The following is an 18,813-nucleotide window of genomic DNA, read 5'->3' as shown; positions in this document are numbered from 1 at the left end:
GTGTTGACCTTACTGGTTATACTGGGGCTTAAGAGATGGGGGTCCTGGGCTCTCTTCAGCTGAACCACCACGTTTGGTTAGGGACACACAGAGGTTCCTGCCTGAGGAGGTTCCTCACAGTGGAATGGGAATACGTGGATGAGGGACACCTCACAAGAACAGCCCAGTTCTCACCCAAGGGCTTGAGGATTTTGAGTTGTATTTGGTGGGCAGAAATCGGGATGTAGCTGAGTCGTCATCACAGTCTGACATCAGCAGATCTCAGGGGTGAGATGTGGGTCTCTGGAAGGTGCTGGAGTTACCTGCTTCTGCTGTAACTGCACGTGCTCCAGGTGCTGGGATCATTCCCATCCCTGCTGAAGCTCAGGTTGCCCCCGGAAAAGTCCTTCCCCTCACTTTCCCTCAGTGGGTGCTTGCTTGCTCTGTTTGAGCCAGTGCAGCTCATCTTGTGCTCCCTAGGGTTGAGGCCAGTTTTCCCGCTGCTGGTGAAGTTCCTCAGAAGGAATGTTTAAACTGTCCCAAGTCCCTTCGTCCAAGACCTGTCATCCTTGGGAACAGCCTCACCTGAAAAGGTTATTTCAGCTGGGGACTGAGCTGAGGAGGCACTGACCCACTGCAGAGCCTGTGGTGCCTGCTCAGGGCGGGGAGCCTGTCAGAAATTACCCTGGCTGCCAGCTAAGCCTCTGCCTGGGGCTCAGCTCCCTGCGCTGAGTTGGGGTGGGTTGGATGCCCGCTCCATGAAGACATTTGTGGGCTGTGTGCCAGCAGTGGGGATGGTTGCAGGGAGCAGTGTCCCTGGGCAGGGAGGCTTGTGCAAGAGGTACACTAGGGAGGAGGCAGCCCAGGCTGTGCAGGAGGCTGAAGCCTAAACCAGAGGGTTTTGTTGCAAGGACACTTGGTTTTCAGAAGAAATCCTGAGGTTTCCTGCACTTGAGAGCAAGATCCCAGGTGCCTGCCATGGTGTGCTTTTTCACCAGAGAAAAGGATTGGTGCAGTTGTGTTTGGGACTGCAGTTGTGTTTGGGAGTGCTTTTTTGCAGCTGTGTTTGGGACTGCAGTTGTGTTTGGGACTGCTCGTTCCTGTGCAGCAGCTTGTGGCACCACAGGCTCCTTGGTGCTTCCTCCTGTGTTTAACCCTTCCTCTTCCCAGAGTGACCTGGTGTGGAGGGGATGAAGTCAGCTAGTGGTGACCCTCAGGGTTCCAGCATGGACAAAGCCTGGCCTTAGGGGTGCTCCTTGGCAGGAGTGTGCTGGCACTTGGCACTCGGGGAGCCCATGAGCAGCCCTGCGGGAGTGCTGAGCAGGACTGGGGGCTGCTCTGGGGCTGAGGGATCAGCTCTAGAGCTGTGCTGTGAGGGGGCTTGGCTGTGGAGCTCTGGAGGGTCAGCTGTGACTCCTCCAGGAGCTCTTGGAGCTCAGCAGTGACCCCAGGAGCTCCTGAGCTGTGCAGTGACTCCTCTGGGAGTTCCAGAGCTCAGCAGTGACTCCTCTGGGAGCTGAATCAGCTCCCTAGCTCTGGAGCTCAGCAGTGACTCTGGGAGCTGGATCAGCCCCAGGAGCTCTGGAGCTCAGCAGTGACTCTGGGAGCTGGATATCAGCTCCCTAGCTCTGGAGCTCAGCAGTGACTCTGGGAGCTGGATCAGCCCCAGGAGCTCTGGAGCTCAGCAGTGACTCTGGGAGCTGGATCAGCTCCCTAGCTCTGGAGCTCAGCAGTGACCCCGGGAGCTCTGGAACTCAGCAGTGACTCTGGGAGCTGGATCAGCCCCAGGAGCTCTGGAGCTCAGCAGTGACTCTGGGAGCTGGATCAGCCCCAGGAGCTCTGGAGCTCAGCAGTGACCCTGGGAGCTCTGGAGCTCAGCAGTGACTCTGGGAGCTGGATCTGCCCCAGGAGCTCTGGAGCTGAGCAGTGACTCTGGGAGCTGGATCTGCCCCAGGAGCTCTGGAGCTCAGCAGTGACCCTGGGAGCTCTGGAGCTCAGCAGTGACTCTGGGAGCTGGATCTGCCCCAGGAGCTCTGGAGCTCGGCAGTGACTCTGGGAGCTGGATCTGCCCCAGGAGCTCTGAAGCTCAGCAGTGACCCCGGGAGCTCTGGCGCTCGGCAGTGACTCTGGGAGCTGGATCAGCCCCAGGAGCTCTGGAGCTGAGCAGTGACCCCAGAGCTCCTGAGCTCAGCAGCGACTCGGGAGCCGGCCCAGCTCCGGCCCAGTGCGTGTGTTGGGTGGTGGTGGTGGTCGTGGTGGCGGGTTTGGTTGATGCTCCACTAATCCGCATGCCTCTTTGCTGGTTCCTGTCCTAACAGGGGGTGTCGTTTGATCAAGCCAATAATCTGCTGATTGAACCTGCTCGCATTGAGGAGGAAGAGGTCTGTACCATTCCTACTGTTCTCTCTCTGCCAAAAATCATCCAGCCTGCTTGATTTGCTTCCCAGCCTCACCCGTTGTTGTAGGGGGACTCTGATCTCTCTGGGTCAAGTGGCTTCTGGACCTGGCTGATCACAAACACGATGATTGTTTCCTCCTTGCTTTCCCCTTTTCCTCTTTTCCCATCCTTGAGGTGAGAGTGGCTGCTGCAGAGCAGGAGTGAGCTGGAAATGATGTAGAAACCAAAGGGGCTGAGGTGGGAAGTTCAGTTCCTATTTGCTCTGTGTTTATGGAGAAGTGGGGTTGTACAAATGGATATTTCTGGTCGTGTGGGTAACCCTGGTGGAGCACAGACGAGGGACATCAAGAATCAGCTGATTCTGCTGGGTACTGACCCATTGATAAAAGGAGGAGGATCTCACTCAGGGCACTGTGCCCCTGCCTGGGGAAAGGACTGGAGCCAATTTGTGCATCTCCTGCAGCCTCCCCCAAATCCCTTCAAGGTTTAACATGCAGCATGAGGTGTCAGAAAGGGACAGGTGATATCTGAGAGACCTGACATGGGGATGGTGGGGGTGCTCAGGGTTAAAATCCTGTGGCTGCCTGCCTGCTCATCCTCTGGCTGTGTCTCCAGGTTTTCAGTGCCTGACCCATGGGTCAGCACCTTTCTGCAGGCAGGTTTCCCAGGAGCTGCTGGAAGCAGAGTGCTGCTGCCACTGAGGAGAGGCAGGAACAGCATCCCTGCATGGGGATTTCTCCTCTAGGACAGGCAGTACAGGGCCCCAGAGCTGTGTGCTGCCTGGGAGCACTGGCCAGGGTGTCTCTGAAAACTTGGCTCTGCTGTTCCCTCAGGTGTGAAACAGATTTTTCTTGGTTTTGGAGTAAGGTTTTCCAGGAGCAAGGTGACAAATCCTTTCCACGCAGGCAGAACATGAACTGGCTCAGATGTGGTCCCCTGTTAGTGGAGCCTGAAGATTTCTCCATCTTTCTCCATCTCTAGGTCCCTGAAAAGCGCACTAGTATTTCTTGCATTTCTTTTCTGAGTAATCTTGTGATCCTGGAGGTCTTTTCCAGCCTCAGTGGTTCTGTGATTCCTGGGTGTGGCTGGTGTGAGGCCCCAGGCTGGCTCTGGAGTCCCCTCAGCACAGTCCTCTTTGCACAGATGTGTTCCCATACTGAAGAAAACGTGGCTGTGCAGCTCACAAGGAGCTGGAGATCTCCCAGACTGGTGGTGGTAGCTGGAGTCACCCAAGAGCAGACCAGCTTTGGGAAGTTGTTGGGAATACTTGATTGTCGTGCAGCTCTGGGGAGTGCTCAGCAAGGAACTTTGCACAGACCAGGTGTCTGCAAACCTGGCCAACCTGTCCTTGAACACTTCCAAATGGCATCTGCCTGCTGCTTCAGGGATGGTTCCTTGAGAAGAATCACGGGATGGTGGAGCTGAGCAGAGCAGAGAGCCTGGAGCTCTTGAGCAGCAGGGTTTGAAGTTCATGATACTGCTGTCGCATTCCTTACATAATGTAGTACAGCCCGGGGAGAAGAGGGACTGCTGATTCCTGACTGTGTTCCTTATCCCTGAACATGGTTGTGAGCTGGAGACTGATCTTGTTGTAGCAGAACTGGAGAGACACAGCCAGCTTGTGCCAGCCCCAGTGTGGGGCACACCCAGAGCTGCTTTTCGTGCCAAGGGGGCTCTGCTGCGGCAGAGGAATAACTTTGTTAGAGTGTGGGATACCCTCTGGAGCAGCAAATAACTCTGTTAAAGTCTGGGATACCCTGTGGTGGATATCTGGGTTCCAGGGCTGCCTCTGTGCCAGGGTTTGGTCTCCATCCCCCCCTGGCTGGCAGAGTGGCTGTGCTGGGGTGTAGAGAGGCTCTGAGAGGAGGAAAGAAGCATGTTGAGTACCTGTTTGAGGTTAGACTGACCTCTGTTTTCAGGTGGTTCTGATGGAATGGCCTGCCCCCCTGCTGGGCAGGTTGCAGAACAGTAGATGGGGGGTCCCAAGGTTGCAGAACACTGGAAGGAGGTCCAAAATGTGTTTCAGTGCCCGAGGCTGCTCTGCTGTAGCAAAGGCTGGTGCCATCCACATCCTAGGGTGTGCCCAGCCTTAACCCACATCCTGCAGAGCCCCTGCAGGTCCAGGAGCTGCAGAGGGCTGTCTGCTGCCAGAGCTTCTGCTGCTGGGGGGTATGGACAGGATTCCTGCCAAAGCTTCTGCTGCATGGACAGGATTGTGTCTCTCACTCTGCCCAGGGACAGAAGGAGCTGCCATTCCACTCCCTGGGAAGGAGAGGAGATTTCCAAAGGTGGTGGATGTCTTGTTTGCTGCTGCTGCTGCTCAGGTGTCACATCCTTTTGCTCTGCAGACAGGGAAGGAGCCTGATCCTGTGGAAACTACTCAGGAATGTCACTGTTTGTGTTGGAATGCCAGCCTAAAGCCTGGCACCAGCTACGATTTGCCAGCAGCAGGTGTGACAGCACAGCCTGGTCCTGGAGCATCTTGTGGTCAAAGGGTTCAGTTTTGGAAAGGCTCCATCAGTAGTGAGGAGCGCTGGGATGTGCTGGGAGCCATCCTGAGCTCAGGACTCAGCTGTGGAAAGGCCAGCTGTCTTGGTTTGGAAAGACAGGTGCCTGTTAAAGTAGACAGGAGCCTCCCCTGAAATGGAGAATGCAAACCCTCCCCATCCCTCCGAATTGGTATGAATAAGGGGCTCTCAGGCAAAAAACATGGGAGCAGGAAATGACAGTTCTTTAATAGGGAAAGGAAAAAATATAAAAGAAAAAAAATAAAATACAACAATGCAATACACGAGAACAACACTGTCAGAGTCAGAACACAACCTGACACCCTGTGGGTCAGGGTGTTGGTAGCAGTCCAGTTGGAAAAGGGCTGCAGTCCTCCTGGAGTGTCAGGCGTGGTTCTGTTGGAGCAGGGGAGTCTTGTAGGAAAGGGGTGAATTCTTCCTCCGCAGATCCGTGGAAGTAGAAGCAGCTGCTGTTCCTCTGGGGAGTCCAGTGGAGCAAAGGCTGTCTTGGTGTCAGAACCTTGCAGGTTATATCTGCATGGCACTGCTTGGCTCCTCCCTCTGGGTGGAGCATCTCACAATGGGATGCTATAGTTCTTATCAGTCATGTGGTGACATTCAATAGCCCCTTATCAGCAGATGCCCCCTGTTGATTATGATCACTCATGAAGAGAGATAAGGAGCATTGCCTGCTTGACACCAGACAACTGCCATACAGATGGCAATAGAATAATACATCTTGCCTTGCAATCTGGAACACCAGCACAGGGACCGGGGAGCACTGGGATGTGCTGGGAGCCATCCTGAGCTCAGGACTCAGCTGTGGAAAGACCAGCATATGGACTGGGATGTGCTGGGAGCCATCCTGAGCTCAGGACTCAGCTGTGGAAAGACCAGCATATGGACTGGGATGTGCTGGGAGCCATCCTGGCCCTCTGCTTGGCCATACATGTGGAGCTCTTCCCCTTGCTCTGGTTTTGCATTTATGGGGTGAGTGTGTGTTGTATCAGGGCATTGTCTTGGAATTCTTACGTAGCAAATTTGATTTTCTCACAATGTGACCCATAAATTTTAAACCCAGTAAAGTTGAATAAACCTCTGTGTAGTGCAGGAGAGGTGACATCACCTGTGTTTGCTCACCTGGCTTGACTGGAATATTACAGTGGACTCTTTTTGATGTTAAAAAAAAAAGCTACAACACTCTCATTTATCTTAATTTTTAAGATGATCAAAGTTCCTATTGAGCAGAGAAAAATGTGCCATATTTTCTCCTTTAATTTGTCTGGCTTTTAATTTATTGCCGTGAAAGTGTTTTTGTGACCTTTTCCTACTGGGTTGAATGCATCCTCAGTGTTTTTTATGGAATCATAGAAAGGATTAGAAGGGACCTTTTAAATGTCACACAGTGCCACCCCCTCCCATGGGCTGGGGCACCTTCCACTATCCCAGCTTGGTCCCTGCCCTGTCCAACCTGGCTTCAAACACTTGTAGGGATGGGGCAGCCACAGTTTCTCTGGACACCTGAGGCCAGTGTTCTGCTACCTTTCCAGGCTGTGACCTTCTGCTTTGGAGGTGGGTTTGTGCCCTCCAGGTGGGTTTGTGACCTCAGGTGGGTTTGTGATCTCTTCCTGTAAATGTACCCCACCCATGGACCTGTGTCAAGGCACAACTGGGGCATGAGTCACCCACGAAGTGTCAGAGATTGAGGATTGTTTTATGTGGCTGCTGCTTGTTCCTCATTGCTGATCCCTGCTCAGCTGCAAGTTTTGTCTGATCCAGAGTTCTCTGGGGACCAAGGAGCAAACTGTGCAATGATTCTCACACAAATGCAGTTCCCTTTGCCTGCTCCAGAGTGGGGCAGAATCATTTTGGTTCTGCTCTGCCACGCAATTGTCTTGTTGGCTTTCACAGAGAGAGCAGAAAGCAGCAGAAAAGGGACTGATGGAGTGAAAATTGCACATTTAAACACAATGCTACAGCAAATCCAGTTCTCCCTTCTGCACTAGGCAGGTGCCCTGTGTGTAACAGACAGTGGGCTTTGCTGCTTGGGGCCAGGGTTATGTACAAGGCGTTACAATAAACCCTGCAGAAATCACAGGGGCTGAGGCATTTACCTGCCTTAAGACTGGTCCCTGTTTGCTGCAGCGTGCTCTGACTGTCACTGGAGGAGAGCAGGAGCTCCCAGCCACTTCCAAGACACTGCAGTGGGAAACAATCCCCAGCTGGGCGCTGGCCAGACTGGGACAGGCTGGAAGAGAGAGTTTAGCTGAAAAAGGGCTGTGCTCAGCTCAGGAGCAGCAAAGCTAAGTTTGCAGGGAAGATAACATGATTTAGGAGGAAGTGCTGAAGTCAAATCTCTTCCCAGGACTGGCAACCCAACACTGTGCTCTGGTTAATAAGTCAGTCAAACTTTTTATTAAATACAGCTTGTTTCATCTTGTTAGCAGTATGTGCACACACACAGATCCCTCCTCCAGGGAGAACCCCAAAACTTCTCCATATTTCTGCTTTTAGAGGGATATGAAAATTTACTATTAATCTGTCATTTGTTAGGTCATTGTTTTCATTGTAGTTTATCTTGTGCAATCTCTTCCCTGCTGGCTGACCCATTGCCTGCTTGTCTTTGGTGTAATTGTCTTTGGTGTAATGGAGACCAGTCCTGACTTCTTCCAGCCTTCCTTTTGCTGGATTAGAGAAACCAAATTTTTCTGGTAAGAGGGATTTCCATTTATTCCCTGCCTTTTCTTTCACCTGATCTCCTTGAGCTCAGGTTTGGTGACTATAGGCAACATGAGAGAGTGTATCCAGACCTTGGTCCACTAAATTCCGTACTTCTTTTTCCATTTCAGATATGGCAGTTCCTGCTCCTGCATGGGAATTTCTCTTTGTTCTTACCTTTATTACACCTTTAGCTTTTCTTCCTGTATCCTTCAGGACTTGGGGAGGCTTGGCCTCCAAACAAGGTGCACTAAGAGATGTGTCTGCCTGTTGGTTCTGAGGCAGGTGATGCCAGGTTTCATGGAAGTTTTCCATGTATTCCACTGCTCCTTGGATAAATGGTCTCCTTCTGCAAGGCCTGCCCTTAGCAGCACAGTGTTGAAGTAGGTTTTAGGAGACTTGTAAACTCCTCAGTCTTTATAGCCTTTTAATTGTGTATTAAATGATGGTTAAAAGGACTTTAGGACAGTCTGAAACTGCTGGGCTGAGGAGAGTCTCCAGTTGAGTTTTATAGGGGAAAATATAGTGGAGAGAAATGACTGCTCCAAGGATTTCCCCGCACAAGTAGGATCAGTAAGAACAGGAATAAAAATTCTGTGCTCCTGAAGAGATGAAATGGAATGTTGTTGCCTGTTCCAGCTGAACTCGGGTGTAGGTTTTTGTCCAGTTTCTGGTTCTGAAATAGTTTAGTAGCTTTGGACAGTGCTTTTTGCTTCTCTTTAAGCATTTGAGTGTTTTCATTTCCAGGGGGACCCTGTCCTGCTGCATTACATAGTTTGGCCAGGCCAGATCCTTGCAGGATTCCCTTCTTTTTCTATCCCTGTGCCTGTGACAAAGCTGGCTCCCAACTGTGATAAGAAGGAAGTGCCAGCTTCCTAAGTCCCACTCTGTGTAGTTCATTAATGAAATAACTCATCCTGGAGTCCCATTTTGTGTAGTTCATTAATGAAATAACTCATCCTAGAATCACAAAGCAGCCCAGGGGCCTCGACAGGCCTAGGGCTTTGAGGGGAAGGAGCCTTGGTGAGGCTCTCAGCCCCCAGCCAGGGATGTGACTCAGCACCCCACTGTGGAGTTTGTCCCAGTGAAGGATTGTTGTCACTGCAGACATTTCTTCCATGCCCCAAGATAAAATCAGACCTTTATATAGACACACAGCAGCACTCTGATCTGGATGTGTGTTACCAGCCCTGGCACACACAGCTGTCAGATGGGGGTGTGAATATTCACGTAGCTGTAGGAGCCCTGGGTTTTATTGATGCTGCAAATGTGACCATATTCCATGTTTTAAAAAGGCATCCTGGTTTCCTTCTCCCTTTGGGAAACATGGTCACTGTCCTCAAGTGTCCTGGGGAAGGGATGTGCAGGAGCAGAGCAGCACCCTGAGAATAGCAGGTCCCTGTCCCTGTTCTGCTGTCCCTAGATCAGGAGCTGTGGCAGGTCCCTGTCCCCAGTGCTGCTGTCCCCAGTCCCACTCTGTAGTTCACCAATGAAATAACTCATCCTGGAGTCCCTTTTCCCTGGGGCTGTGGCAGGTCCCTGTTCCCAGTGCTGTGTCCCCTTATCAGGGGCCCGGCAGGTCCCTGTCCCCAGTGCTACTGTCCCCAGTGGGGCTTTGGCAGGTCCCTGGCCCTAGATCAGGAGCTGTGGCAGGTCCCTGAATCTGTCCCTAGATCAGGAGCTGTGGCAGTCCCTGTCCCTGTTCCCAGTGCTGTGTCCCCATATCAGGGGCTCAGCAGGTCCCTGTCCCCAGTGCTACTGTCCCCAGTGGGGCTTTGGCAGGTCCCTGTCCCTAGATCAGGAGCTGTGGCAGGTCCCTGAACCTGTCCCTGTTCCCAGTGCTGCTGTCCCAGTGGGGCTGTGGCAGGTCCCTGTGCCCAGTGCTGCTGTCACCAGTCCCATCTGCTCCTAGTGCTGCTGTCAAGGGTCTCGTTTTGGGTTCTGTGCTTTGCACTGTGTTTTGCTTTGCACTGGTTTTGTGGAGGTGCTCAATGGGAAGTCAGTGAAGTGCTCAAACTCCCCTGCCCTGTGCCCCCCATCTCTGCCCTCCTGATACCCTTTCCTTTGAGAACTGAGCCCACTGGAACAGAGGAAGGAATCCTATCAGAGCCAGGAAACCTCCAGCCCATGTCCACGGGCTGCTCTCCTGCCAGGGCTGCTTTTCCTTTGTGTTCCTTTTCTACTGTCTGGGGTTAATTTAGCTCTCAGCAGTCAATCCCATCTCCCTTTTGCTCACTGTTATTTTCAGCCTGTCTCCTTGTCCCCATGAGCTGCCACTGACCAAAGCCAGACAGATTTAGCTCTTCTCATCTTTCCTGGTGAATCAGTGCCTCCAGCTCCTGCTCTTCCCTGTCCCAGCTCTGTGCACCCAAGGTGAGCAGAATCCCAGACTTAGTTAGGTTAGAAGAGACCTCTAAGACCATTGAGTTCAACCTCTGACTGATCCACACCTTGTCAGCAGCCCAGAGCCCTGAGTGCCACATCCAGTCATTCCTTGAATGCCTCCAGGGATGGTGACTGCCACCTCCCTGAGCAGCCCCTGCCAATGCCTGGTGACCCTTTCTGGGAAGAAATTCTTCCTAATGTCCGGCCTAAACCTTGAGGCTGTAGTGTGACAGTTAGAAACTGATGTGTTGTGTCATATTGCACTGACTGAACGTGTGTCAGAGCGAAGTGACAGGAGCTGAGGGGCCCAGACCGCAGCAGGACAAAGGGATCCTTCCACTGCTGGCTGCTCAGTCAGGGACTCTGTCTGTCCCAGCATAAATCCAAATCATTTATTGCAGTGTTCATTTCCTGGGTCAGTATGACAGTCTCAAATAAATTTTTTGGGACATGTAAATGCCAGGATTGGACACTGAGAGTCAGGGAATCAGTAAGGTTAGAAAAGACCTGTAAGATCAGCAAGTGCAGCCATCAACCCAGCACCACCACCATGTTCAGCCTGTCCTCAGGTGCCACATCCACATGTTTTTTTAACACTTCCAGATATGAGGACTCCACCCCTGTCCTGAACAATCTGTCAGGGCTGGACAGCCATTTACAGGAAGGAATTTTCCCAGTATCCCATCTAAACCACTTCTGGCACAACTTGAGACTGTTTGCCCTTGCCTGTCCCTTGTTCCCTGGGAGCAGAGCCTGACCCCCACCTGGCTCCACCCTCTTGTCAGGGAGTTGTAGAGACTGAAAAGGTCCCTCCTGAGCCTGCTCCTTCTCCAGGCTGAGCCCCCTCAAGCTGCCTCAGCTGTTCCTGGTGCTCCAGACCTTTTTCCAGCTCTGTTCCTGGATCTGGATTTGCTGATGGCCCTCAGTGTCTTTCTGGTTCTGAGGGCCCCAAACTGACCCCAGCTGCATGCATCCACATGTGCAACCATTTATAAATTGGTGCCTTTCCATCTTCTGGATGTGAAGCCCTTGAGCCCCACTCCTGTGGGTGTGGTTGGAGGAAGAACTTGGTTTTTCAGCAGCTCTCAAGTACAGCAGCTCTGAGCTTTGTCCCTTCAGTTCTGTCCCTTGAGTGCCTCCAGCTCCTGCTCTTCCCTGTCCCAGCTCTGTGCACCCAAGGTGAGCAGAATCCCGGACTTAGTTAGGCTAGAAAAGACCTCTAAGACCATCAAGTTCAACCTCTGACTGATCCACACCTTGTCAGCAGCCCAGAGCCCTGAGTGCCACATCCAGTCATTCCTTGAATGCCTCCAGGGATGGCATGGTTGGTGTCTGCCGTGCCCCTGGCAGGCTGCAGGAATCCTCAGTGATGAGTTGCATAGCAGCAAATTCAGACTGCGCCAAATCTGCTGGGCAGCCCCCAGATGTCCCTGGCTGCTACCTGAAGGGGAGTCTGTCCAGGTGTGCAGCAGCTCTGGTGTGTGCAGTTACTGCTGAAAGCTGGGAATTCTTGCAGGAGTACATGAGTCTGTTAACAGAGAAGGGTGGGTGGGTGAGCTTTAATGTCCATTCCACCCAAGCCATTCCATGTTAAAAGACAGTTGGCCAAAAGCCACATGAGAACTGGGTTGAGGTGACCCTGGGTGTTTGGTGTGTCCCCAAAGAGGCACAGGCAGGACTAAGGGGAAAGTGTGGAACTGCTTCCCTGGGTTGTGTTTGGTGCCACTGATGGTGAATGGGTTCCCAGTGGGATCCCAGGGCTAAGGATGGCAGCTCCGAGTGTGGCAGCTTTTCCAATTTCCCCACTTTCCCCTGGCACTGCAGCGCTTTTCCTGCAGGGCTTCCCTGCTGAGGAACTGGGAACGTGGTGTGCTCTCCATGAAGGTTTGTGCTTTCTGCACAGGGAGAAGCAGCACAGATCAGATCATCTGAGATGGCCCTGGGTGGATCCCTGCCTTTGGGGGAAAATACACGAAGGGTAAAATACCCAGTGAAGCCCATGGCAGGAGCAATGGCAAGGAGGGAGCTGAGCTGTCCCTGCTGGGGCAGCTCTGTGCTGTGGTTTCAGTGTGGTTTTGTGGCAGTCCAGGCAGCTCAAGAGCAGCCTTAGGAAAGAGGAGCTTGGGGGAACAATCAGCTTCAGGGTTTAGTGCCAGAAACAGCCTGAGTTGCGGCATGAAGGGCCATTCCAGGCTGCTGGATCCAGATCCTTCTTCTTGAGGTTCCTGTTCACATCAGTTACTGTTTGCACAGACCTCAAACAAACATCCACCAATCTCACCACACTGGTCTTTGTGTGATTTTCTTGAGAGTTTGAAATCTTTTCAGCCTACGTATATTTATGTCTAATTCAAGCTCCTTTGCTGCAGTTGCCTCAGTATTTTTAATCTGGCCTGTTTTCTCCTTGGGATTTTGCTTTTCACATTGATGGACAGAAGGTTCCTCCCCATTAGGACAGTTGGCTTTTCTGGCAGGTTTCCCCACATTTTTAGAGTGGTTTGCTGAATTTGTGAAATCCAGGGGGTTTGTGGCATACCTTTCTGTTAGTTTACAGCGTCAGCTTTGCATGCAGGTGGAAGTGACTTTCTGTGACCAGTGCATCAGACCCGTCCTCAATCGTTGTCCAAAATCATGATCCTGTCCATTGGACGTGGGCACTGAGCAGACCTGGGAAACACCAGGATCCTGCTCTTAGTCTGCAATCCCTGCCTGAAGCCCTGGTTTGCTGTCATTCCTTCAATCCCTGCCTGAATCCCTGGTTTGCTATAATTCCTGCAATCCCTGCCTGAAGCCCTGGTTTGCTGTCATTCCTGCAATCCCTGCCTGAAGCCCTGGTTTGCTGTCATTCCTGCAATCCCTGCCTGAATCCCTGGTTTGCTATAATTCCTGTAATCCTTGCTTGAAGCCCTTGTTTGCTATAATTTCTGTAATTCTTGCCTGAAGCCCTGGTTTGCTGTCATTCTTAGAAACTTTGTGTTGAACATAGAATTACATAATTTCCTGATCAAGTCCAGCTTGTGGCCCTGCACAGAGCAGCCCCAAAAATCCTCCCATGTGCCTGAGAGCATGGTCTGAGCACTCCTTGGACAGTACAGATGTGAGTCTTCAGAGCATTTCTAGAGTCCAGTGAGTCTGGATGGAAAAAACATGGGTTTTGTAGTTAGTTCCTAATAGACATGGCCATGCAAGAAGCATTGTCTGGTCAGGAGCTGGTTTGAGTTGGGCTGTTTTGGTGCTGTCTCCTCATTACCCCATTTCTGTCTTACTTGGGTATTCCATAACTTGAAATTTTACTCAGTTTCTGGCTCCTGCCCCAGAGACAGTGAAGTGATGGCAGGTCTGGAAGCAGGGATTTCCCTGGGAAGATCCCTGAGCGTTCTTCTGTGCTGTTAGCTGGGCACCAGAGGAACTGGCAGAGCAGAGCACTTCAGCTTGTTTCACATTTCCTGCAGGGGGTTTTTGGTTTGGTTTTTGTTTTAACCTTAGCGGAATATGGAGCTCCACGAGACAGTTGGTTCTTTCATTGCAGAAGTGAAAGGGGGTTGGAAGGGAAGTGTTAAGGAAGGTGATCTCCTCCTTCCTTTGCTGCCCATGCTGTGGCCATGTGCAGCTGACACACCTGACATCTCTGCAGCAGCCTCTCTCCATCCTGGGCTTTGTTTCCAAAGAGGTGACATGGAGGACAGCCAGTTTGGTTCTCTAGAGGAGTCTGTGCTCATTTCTGTCACTTAGCTCCCCAGCTCCTTGGTCCTTGGCCTTGAGAGAGTCCTGTCTGTCCTGTTCCTTTTCCTGTATCCTACCACGTGCTCCCTGTCTTCCTTCTCCTGATTGTGGCATTGGGAATGGCTCATGCTGGTGTCCTTGAAAGAAACAGCTTCAGCCTGAGTCACATCAGCTGTTGGCAGTGGGCATGGTTGGGTGTGTGGAGGTGGGAGGTAGGAAGGAGAAGACTTGTGGATTGCTCAGCTGTGATTCTGCTGGGGCAGAGGGGAGCAGAGCATCTGGGCCGAGCAGATGGGGTTTTTGGAGTTGTGTGTTGATTTCCATCAATACAACAAAGCCAAGTGTCCATCTAGACTCTTCTGGACAAGGTGCCATCCTTGTCACTGCGCACTGCTCTGGGGTGACCTGGAATGCCCCAGTGGCTGCTGGAATTACACTCAAAGGGAGCCCCATGGCAGAGCCAGACTCTGGTGTGAGCGCTGTCCCTGTCCTGTGATCCAGTTCCAGTCCAAACTGGCTGCCCACTTTGCCTTGTGCTGCAATCCCCTCTGCTGTGTCCACTGTGGGCAAGCTGACTGTTGGGTCAGGGCTCAGCTGTGGGAAGGGATTGGTGTGTTCCCTGCATTGTGGGGGTGCTGCCTCTGAGGCATGAATGCCACAGCTCACCCACAGGTGCCATCACTCCCCCAGAGGTGGCACAGCCCCCCCAGAGCCAGGAGATGACCAAGAGGTGCTGTTTTCCACGAGAAGAAGCCGTGGCTGGCTCTGGGTGCCCTGACCCATGTCCCTTCTGTTGCAGCTGACCCTGACCATCGTGCGGCAGACGGGGGGGCTGGGCATCAGCATCGCGGGGGGCAAGGGCTCCACACCCTATAAGGGGGACGATGAGGTAAGGCCTGTCCCTGTCCCTGTCACTGCTGAGCCAGCTCCTGCTGGGGACTCCCTCCATGGGAGCTTTGGGGCCAGGTGGGAGCAGCCCTGGATGCCCCCAGGGTGGGGGTGGTGGGGTGGAGCAGCCCCCACCAGGATGGGGGATGAGCCATGGTGGTGGGGTGGAGCAGAATCCTGCCCCTGAGCCAGGAGGGTCTGAGCTGGAGCAGCCATGGGAGCAGGGCGTTCCTCCCCAGCTGTGGGGCACAGGGCGGGGGGCTGTTCCCCACCGGTGGCATCAGCTGCATTGTGTGATGCCAGTTCCACTGGAAGAGGCTTAAGGGGTGTCATTCCCTGGTCTTGTGGCTCACCTGGGGCAGCCCTGCTGTGGGGCTCCTATCCCTCTCTTGTCACCTTGGGGTTTCTGTTCCCTCTTCCCAGCTCCTGAGCTGCCGTGTCCCCTCATTGTGGGTTCAGGACTGGCCAGGGGCTGGAGATGGGGGGCTGGGGGGGGTCTCTGCACTCCAGAGGAGTAAGGAATGGGCTCTCCAGAGAACAGAGGGTTTTGTTTCCAGGGCATCTTCATTTCCCGCGTGTCCGAGGAAGGTCCTGCAGCTCGGGCAGGGGTCCGTGTTGGTGACAAGCTCCTGGAGGTAAGGACTGACTCCTGACAAAGCAAATGCTTCTGATAGCTTGGAGGGGGAGGTGTGAGGTGATTGGAAATGGATTTGCATCACACATGTTTTAGACCAAGATGTATAAGAGCTAAACAAAATCCCTTTGGCTCAGAGATGGTTGTTTAATTCATGTTACCATTAATCTTTTGTTGGTTTATAAGCTCCTGCATTTGCTCCGGCCCAGCTCTGAAGTGAGCTGGTATATATATATCAGGTGAGAATAAATACAAGAATACATACCTGGGCAGAGCAAAAGTGAACCTTGTAAAATAACTTCTTACCCAGGGAGCCAGCCATGGGGATTGTTTGGGTAGGAGGGGACCTTAAAGCTCATTTCACCCCCTGCCATGGGCAGGAACACCTTCCACCAGCCCAGGCTGCTCCAAGCCCCATCCAGCCCAGGCTGCCTGGGCTGATCCCCTGGTTCTCCCTTTCATGCTGCCCTTGGGATGATCTGCTCTGTGACATCCCCCACACCTAGGGACTGACATGCAGGGCTCTGTCACACTACAGCTCCGGGTGTTCCAGGGCTGTGAGCAACTGCATGTCCCTCCTGGAAGATGAACAAGGGGACCTGAGTTTTGAATTGTGCTGAATTTTGTTGGTGGAGATGGTTCTCTGTGGGGGGGGGTGGTTATCTGTCTGGGATGTTACCTATAGGGGTGATACAGGTGTAGGGAATTCAGGACTCCCTGTGGGAAAGGAATTCCTCTGAAAGGGCCTTTCCTTGGTTGGCCTGGCCTGGGACAGGTAGCAGGTGCTATGGGAAGGCAGGGAAAACTTCACAGAGGTCTGGGCACACCTGTGGGAGCAGGGCCCAGGTGGGGTGTGAGGGGCTGAGCCAGTTCCCTCAGGCAGCAGTGGTTGGGGTTGGGATGTGAGATTAGGGCTGGATGTGAGGGAGCAATGGGTAAGAGGTTGGGGCTGGGTGTGAGGCTGGGCTCTGTGTTGGTCAGGACTCTGGGTTTGCTGGGCTCTGTCTCACAGCAGGGTGTCACTGTCCCTGCCCAGGTGAACGGGATGTCCCTGCACTGTGTGAGGTTGGGCTGGGTGTGAGGTCAGGGCTCTGTGTCAGGGCAGGCTGTGTGTTTGTCAGGGCTCTGTGTTTGCTGGGCTCTGTCTCACGGCAGTCTGTCCCTGCCCCTGCCCAGGTGAAACGGCGTGTCCCTGCACTGTGTGAGGTTGGGCTGGGTGTGAGGTCAGGGCTCTGTTTGTTGGGGCTCTGTGTCAGAGCACGCTGTCTCTCTCCCTGCCCAGGTGAACGGCATGTCCCTGCACTGTGTGTGAGGTTGGGCTGAGGTGTGGGGTCGGGGCTCTGTGTTTGCTGGGCTCTCCCACTCTCTCTCTCCCTGCCCAGGTGAACGGCGTGTCCCTGCACTGTGCCGAGCACCACGTGGCCGTGGAGGCGCTGCGGGGCTCGGGCAGCTCGGTGTCCATGACGGTGCTGCGGGAGCGGATGGTGGAGCCCGAGAACGCCATCACCGTCACCCCGCTGCGGCCCGAGGACGACTACAGCCCCCGGGAGCGGCGCGGGGGGCTGCGCTTCCCCGAGGGCCCCGAGGCAGCCCCGAACACCGAGCGCTTCTCCACCTGCCTCATGCGCAACGAGAAGGGGCTGGGCTTCAGCATCGCCGGGGGCAAGGGTTCCACTCCCTACCGGGCTGGGGACACGGTCAGTCTGACCCTGGGGCCCCATACTCCTCATCCCCAGGCGTGCAGCAAGGCAGCCTGGCCCTGGGCTGGTGGGCCGGATGCTCTAAAGTCAGGGAATCATAGAATTCTAGGATGCTTTGCATTTGGAGGGACCTTAAACCTCACCTTGTGGTGGGCACATTCCACTGTCCCAGGTTGCTCCAAGTCCTGCCCACCACGGCCTTCAACACTTGCAGGCATCCAGGGGCAGCCACAGCTGCTCTGGGCACCCTGTGCCAGAGCCAAGCCACCCTCAGAGGGAACAATTCCTGCCCAGTATCCCATCCATCCCTGCCTTCTGGCAGTGGAAAGCCATTCCCTCTTGTGCTGTCACTCCAGGCCCTGTGCCCAAGTCCCTCTCCTCCTTTTTTTATAGAAGGAGGGTGGCTGGGGCTCCCAATCCCTGCCAGTGACATCTAATCCCACTGCTGCCCTCTTGGCACAGATTCCAGGCTCTGGGCCATGGGAGGACTCTGCTGCCAGGGGCTCTGGGAGCAGAGGGTTTGTGTGGAGTGAGGAGCAGATGGGAAGGGGCAGGGCAGGGGAGAGGACTGGGACCTGCCTGGGTTTGTGGAGCCAGGCTCAGGGGGGACAGCCCGGGCTGCTCTGACCCTCCTGCCTGTGCTGCAGGGCATCTTCATCTCCCGGATTGCAGAGGGTGGGGCAGCCCACCGGGACGGGATCCTGCGGGTCGGAGACAGAGTCATCTCGGTGAGTGCAAGGGAGGGGCTGGCTGAGCTCCCTGCCCTCCTCATGCAGGGGCTGCTCCTCTGCTGCTGGAGCTGCATTTTGGTGGTCCTTTCTTCAGCTCCTGAGCCTTTTGGGGGAACGTTTAATTTGGGTGGTTCTCCCCTGTTTGGGGGTGGGTGCAGTTACACCTGCCTTTCCCCAAATGCTTTATGCAAGGAATGGCATGGAGGGAGGATACACGGCAGCACTGCCCAGCCTGGGGTCCCTCTGGAGCCTGGGGGGCTCAGCTGCAGGGAGTGGGAGCCCCTTGGGGCACAGTGGGCTGGGCTGGAGCAGAGGGAGCTGCTATGGGGTGGAGCAGGGCAGGGGTACCCCAGTGCTTCCCTGCTTCACGTGGAGCTCTGGCCTCAGCCTGCGGTGCTGTCCCTGTGGATCTCACTGCTCTCACCTGTGTCTCTGCCTCCTGGTCCTCACTCCCCTCCTGCGGGAGCCTCTCCTCAGCCTCCTGACCCTCCTCCCACGCTGCATGCTGCCTCTGGGAACCTCCAGCTCCTGGTGCTGGTGGTGGGTTTCTGCCCAGCTGCTGTGGTGAGAGAACGTGTTACCACGGCACTGGCGTGAGTAAGCACTGATACAGCCTCGTCAGTGCTGGCTTCTGTCTGCTCTATCCCTGGGCTGGGGCTGGCTTGGATTTGCTCAGGCACAACATTTTAGTGCAGCTTGGGCCCGGGTCTGACACTTGGCAGGAAGCTTGAACTGATATGGCATCTCTCCCTCCCTTCTAGTGCTCCCTACTGCCCAAAATCGAGCCCTGGCCCTGGTTAATGCCAGATAGACTGGATTGTTTTGGATTTGCTCATGTTTTGATGCTCCATGGTATGGAGGCAGTACTGAGGCCCATCATTGGGGTTGATTTGCTCAACCTGTGGAAAAAGGAGGCACAAAACCTTAGAACAGATTCAAAAGACAAACCTGCCTTCACCCTGCTTCAGCAGCTCTATATATATCCATGGGCAGCTTCGTAGGAAAAGCAGATCTAATTCCCTAGTAATAGCTTGCAGTGGATTCCTTATGGGATGTGTGAGTTCAGGGATTACAGAGCTGGGGCCTCTGCTGGATTTTGATGTGGCTGAGGCGTTGCTGTCATTCCTGACAACCCCAGCAGGGTCCCCTC

General features: G+C 53.9%; 1 protein-coding gene across 20 annotated transcripts in view; it reads left to right on the top strand.

The window, feature by feature from the left end:
- Positions 1-18,813, top strand: part of SCRIB (scribble planar cell polarity protein) — a 105,326-nt gene that overhangs the window by 38,503 nt on the left and 48,010 nt on the right. For 19 of the 20 annotated variants that reach the window (XM_084217172.1, XM_084217169.1, XM_084217179.1 and 16 more), the window contains exons 16-20: positions 2,298-2,360; positions 14,510-14,599; positions 15,156-15,233; positions 16,615-16,929; positions 17,580-17,660. In XM_084217172.1, coding sequence (XP_084073298.1) covers positions 2,298-2,360; positions 14,510-14,599; positions 15,156-15,233; positions 16,615-16,929; positions 17,580-17,660 — 627 coding nt within the window. The remainder of the gene's footprint in view (positions 1-2,297; positions 2,361-14,509; positions 14,600-15,155; positions 15,234-16,614; positions 16,930-17,579; positions 17,661-18,813) is intronic. The other variant, XM_084217177.1, reaches the window with a different exon arrangement.

The sequence above is a fragment of the Fringilla coelebs genome (assembly GCF_963513975.1).
Source record: "Fringilla coelebs genome assembly, chromosome: 1".
Classification (NCBI taxonomy): Eukaryota; Metazoa; Chordata; class Aves; order Passeriformes; family Fringillidae; genus Fringilla; species Fringilla coelebs.
This window is presented reverse-complemented; position numbering and strand designations above follow the sequence as displayed.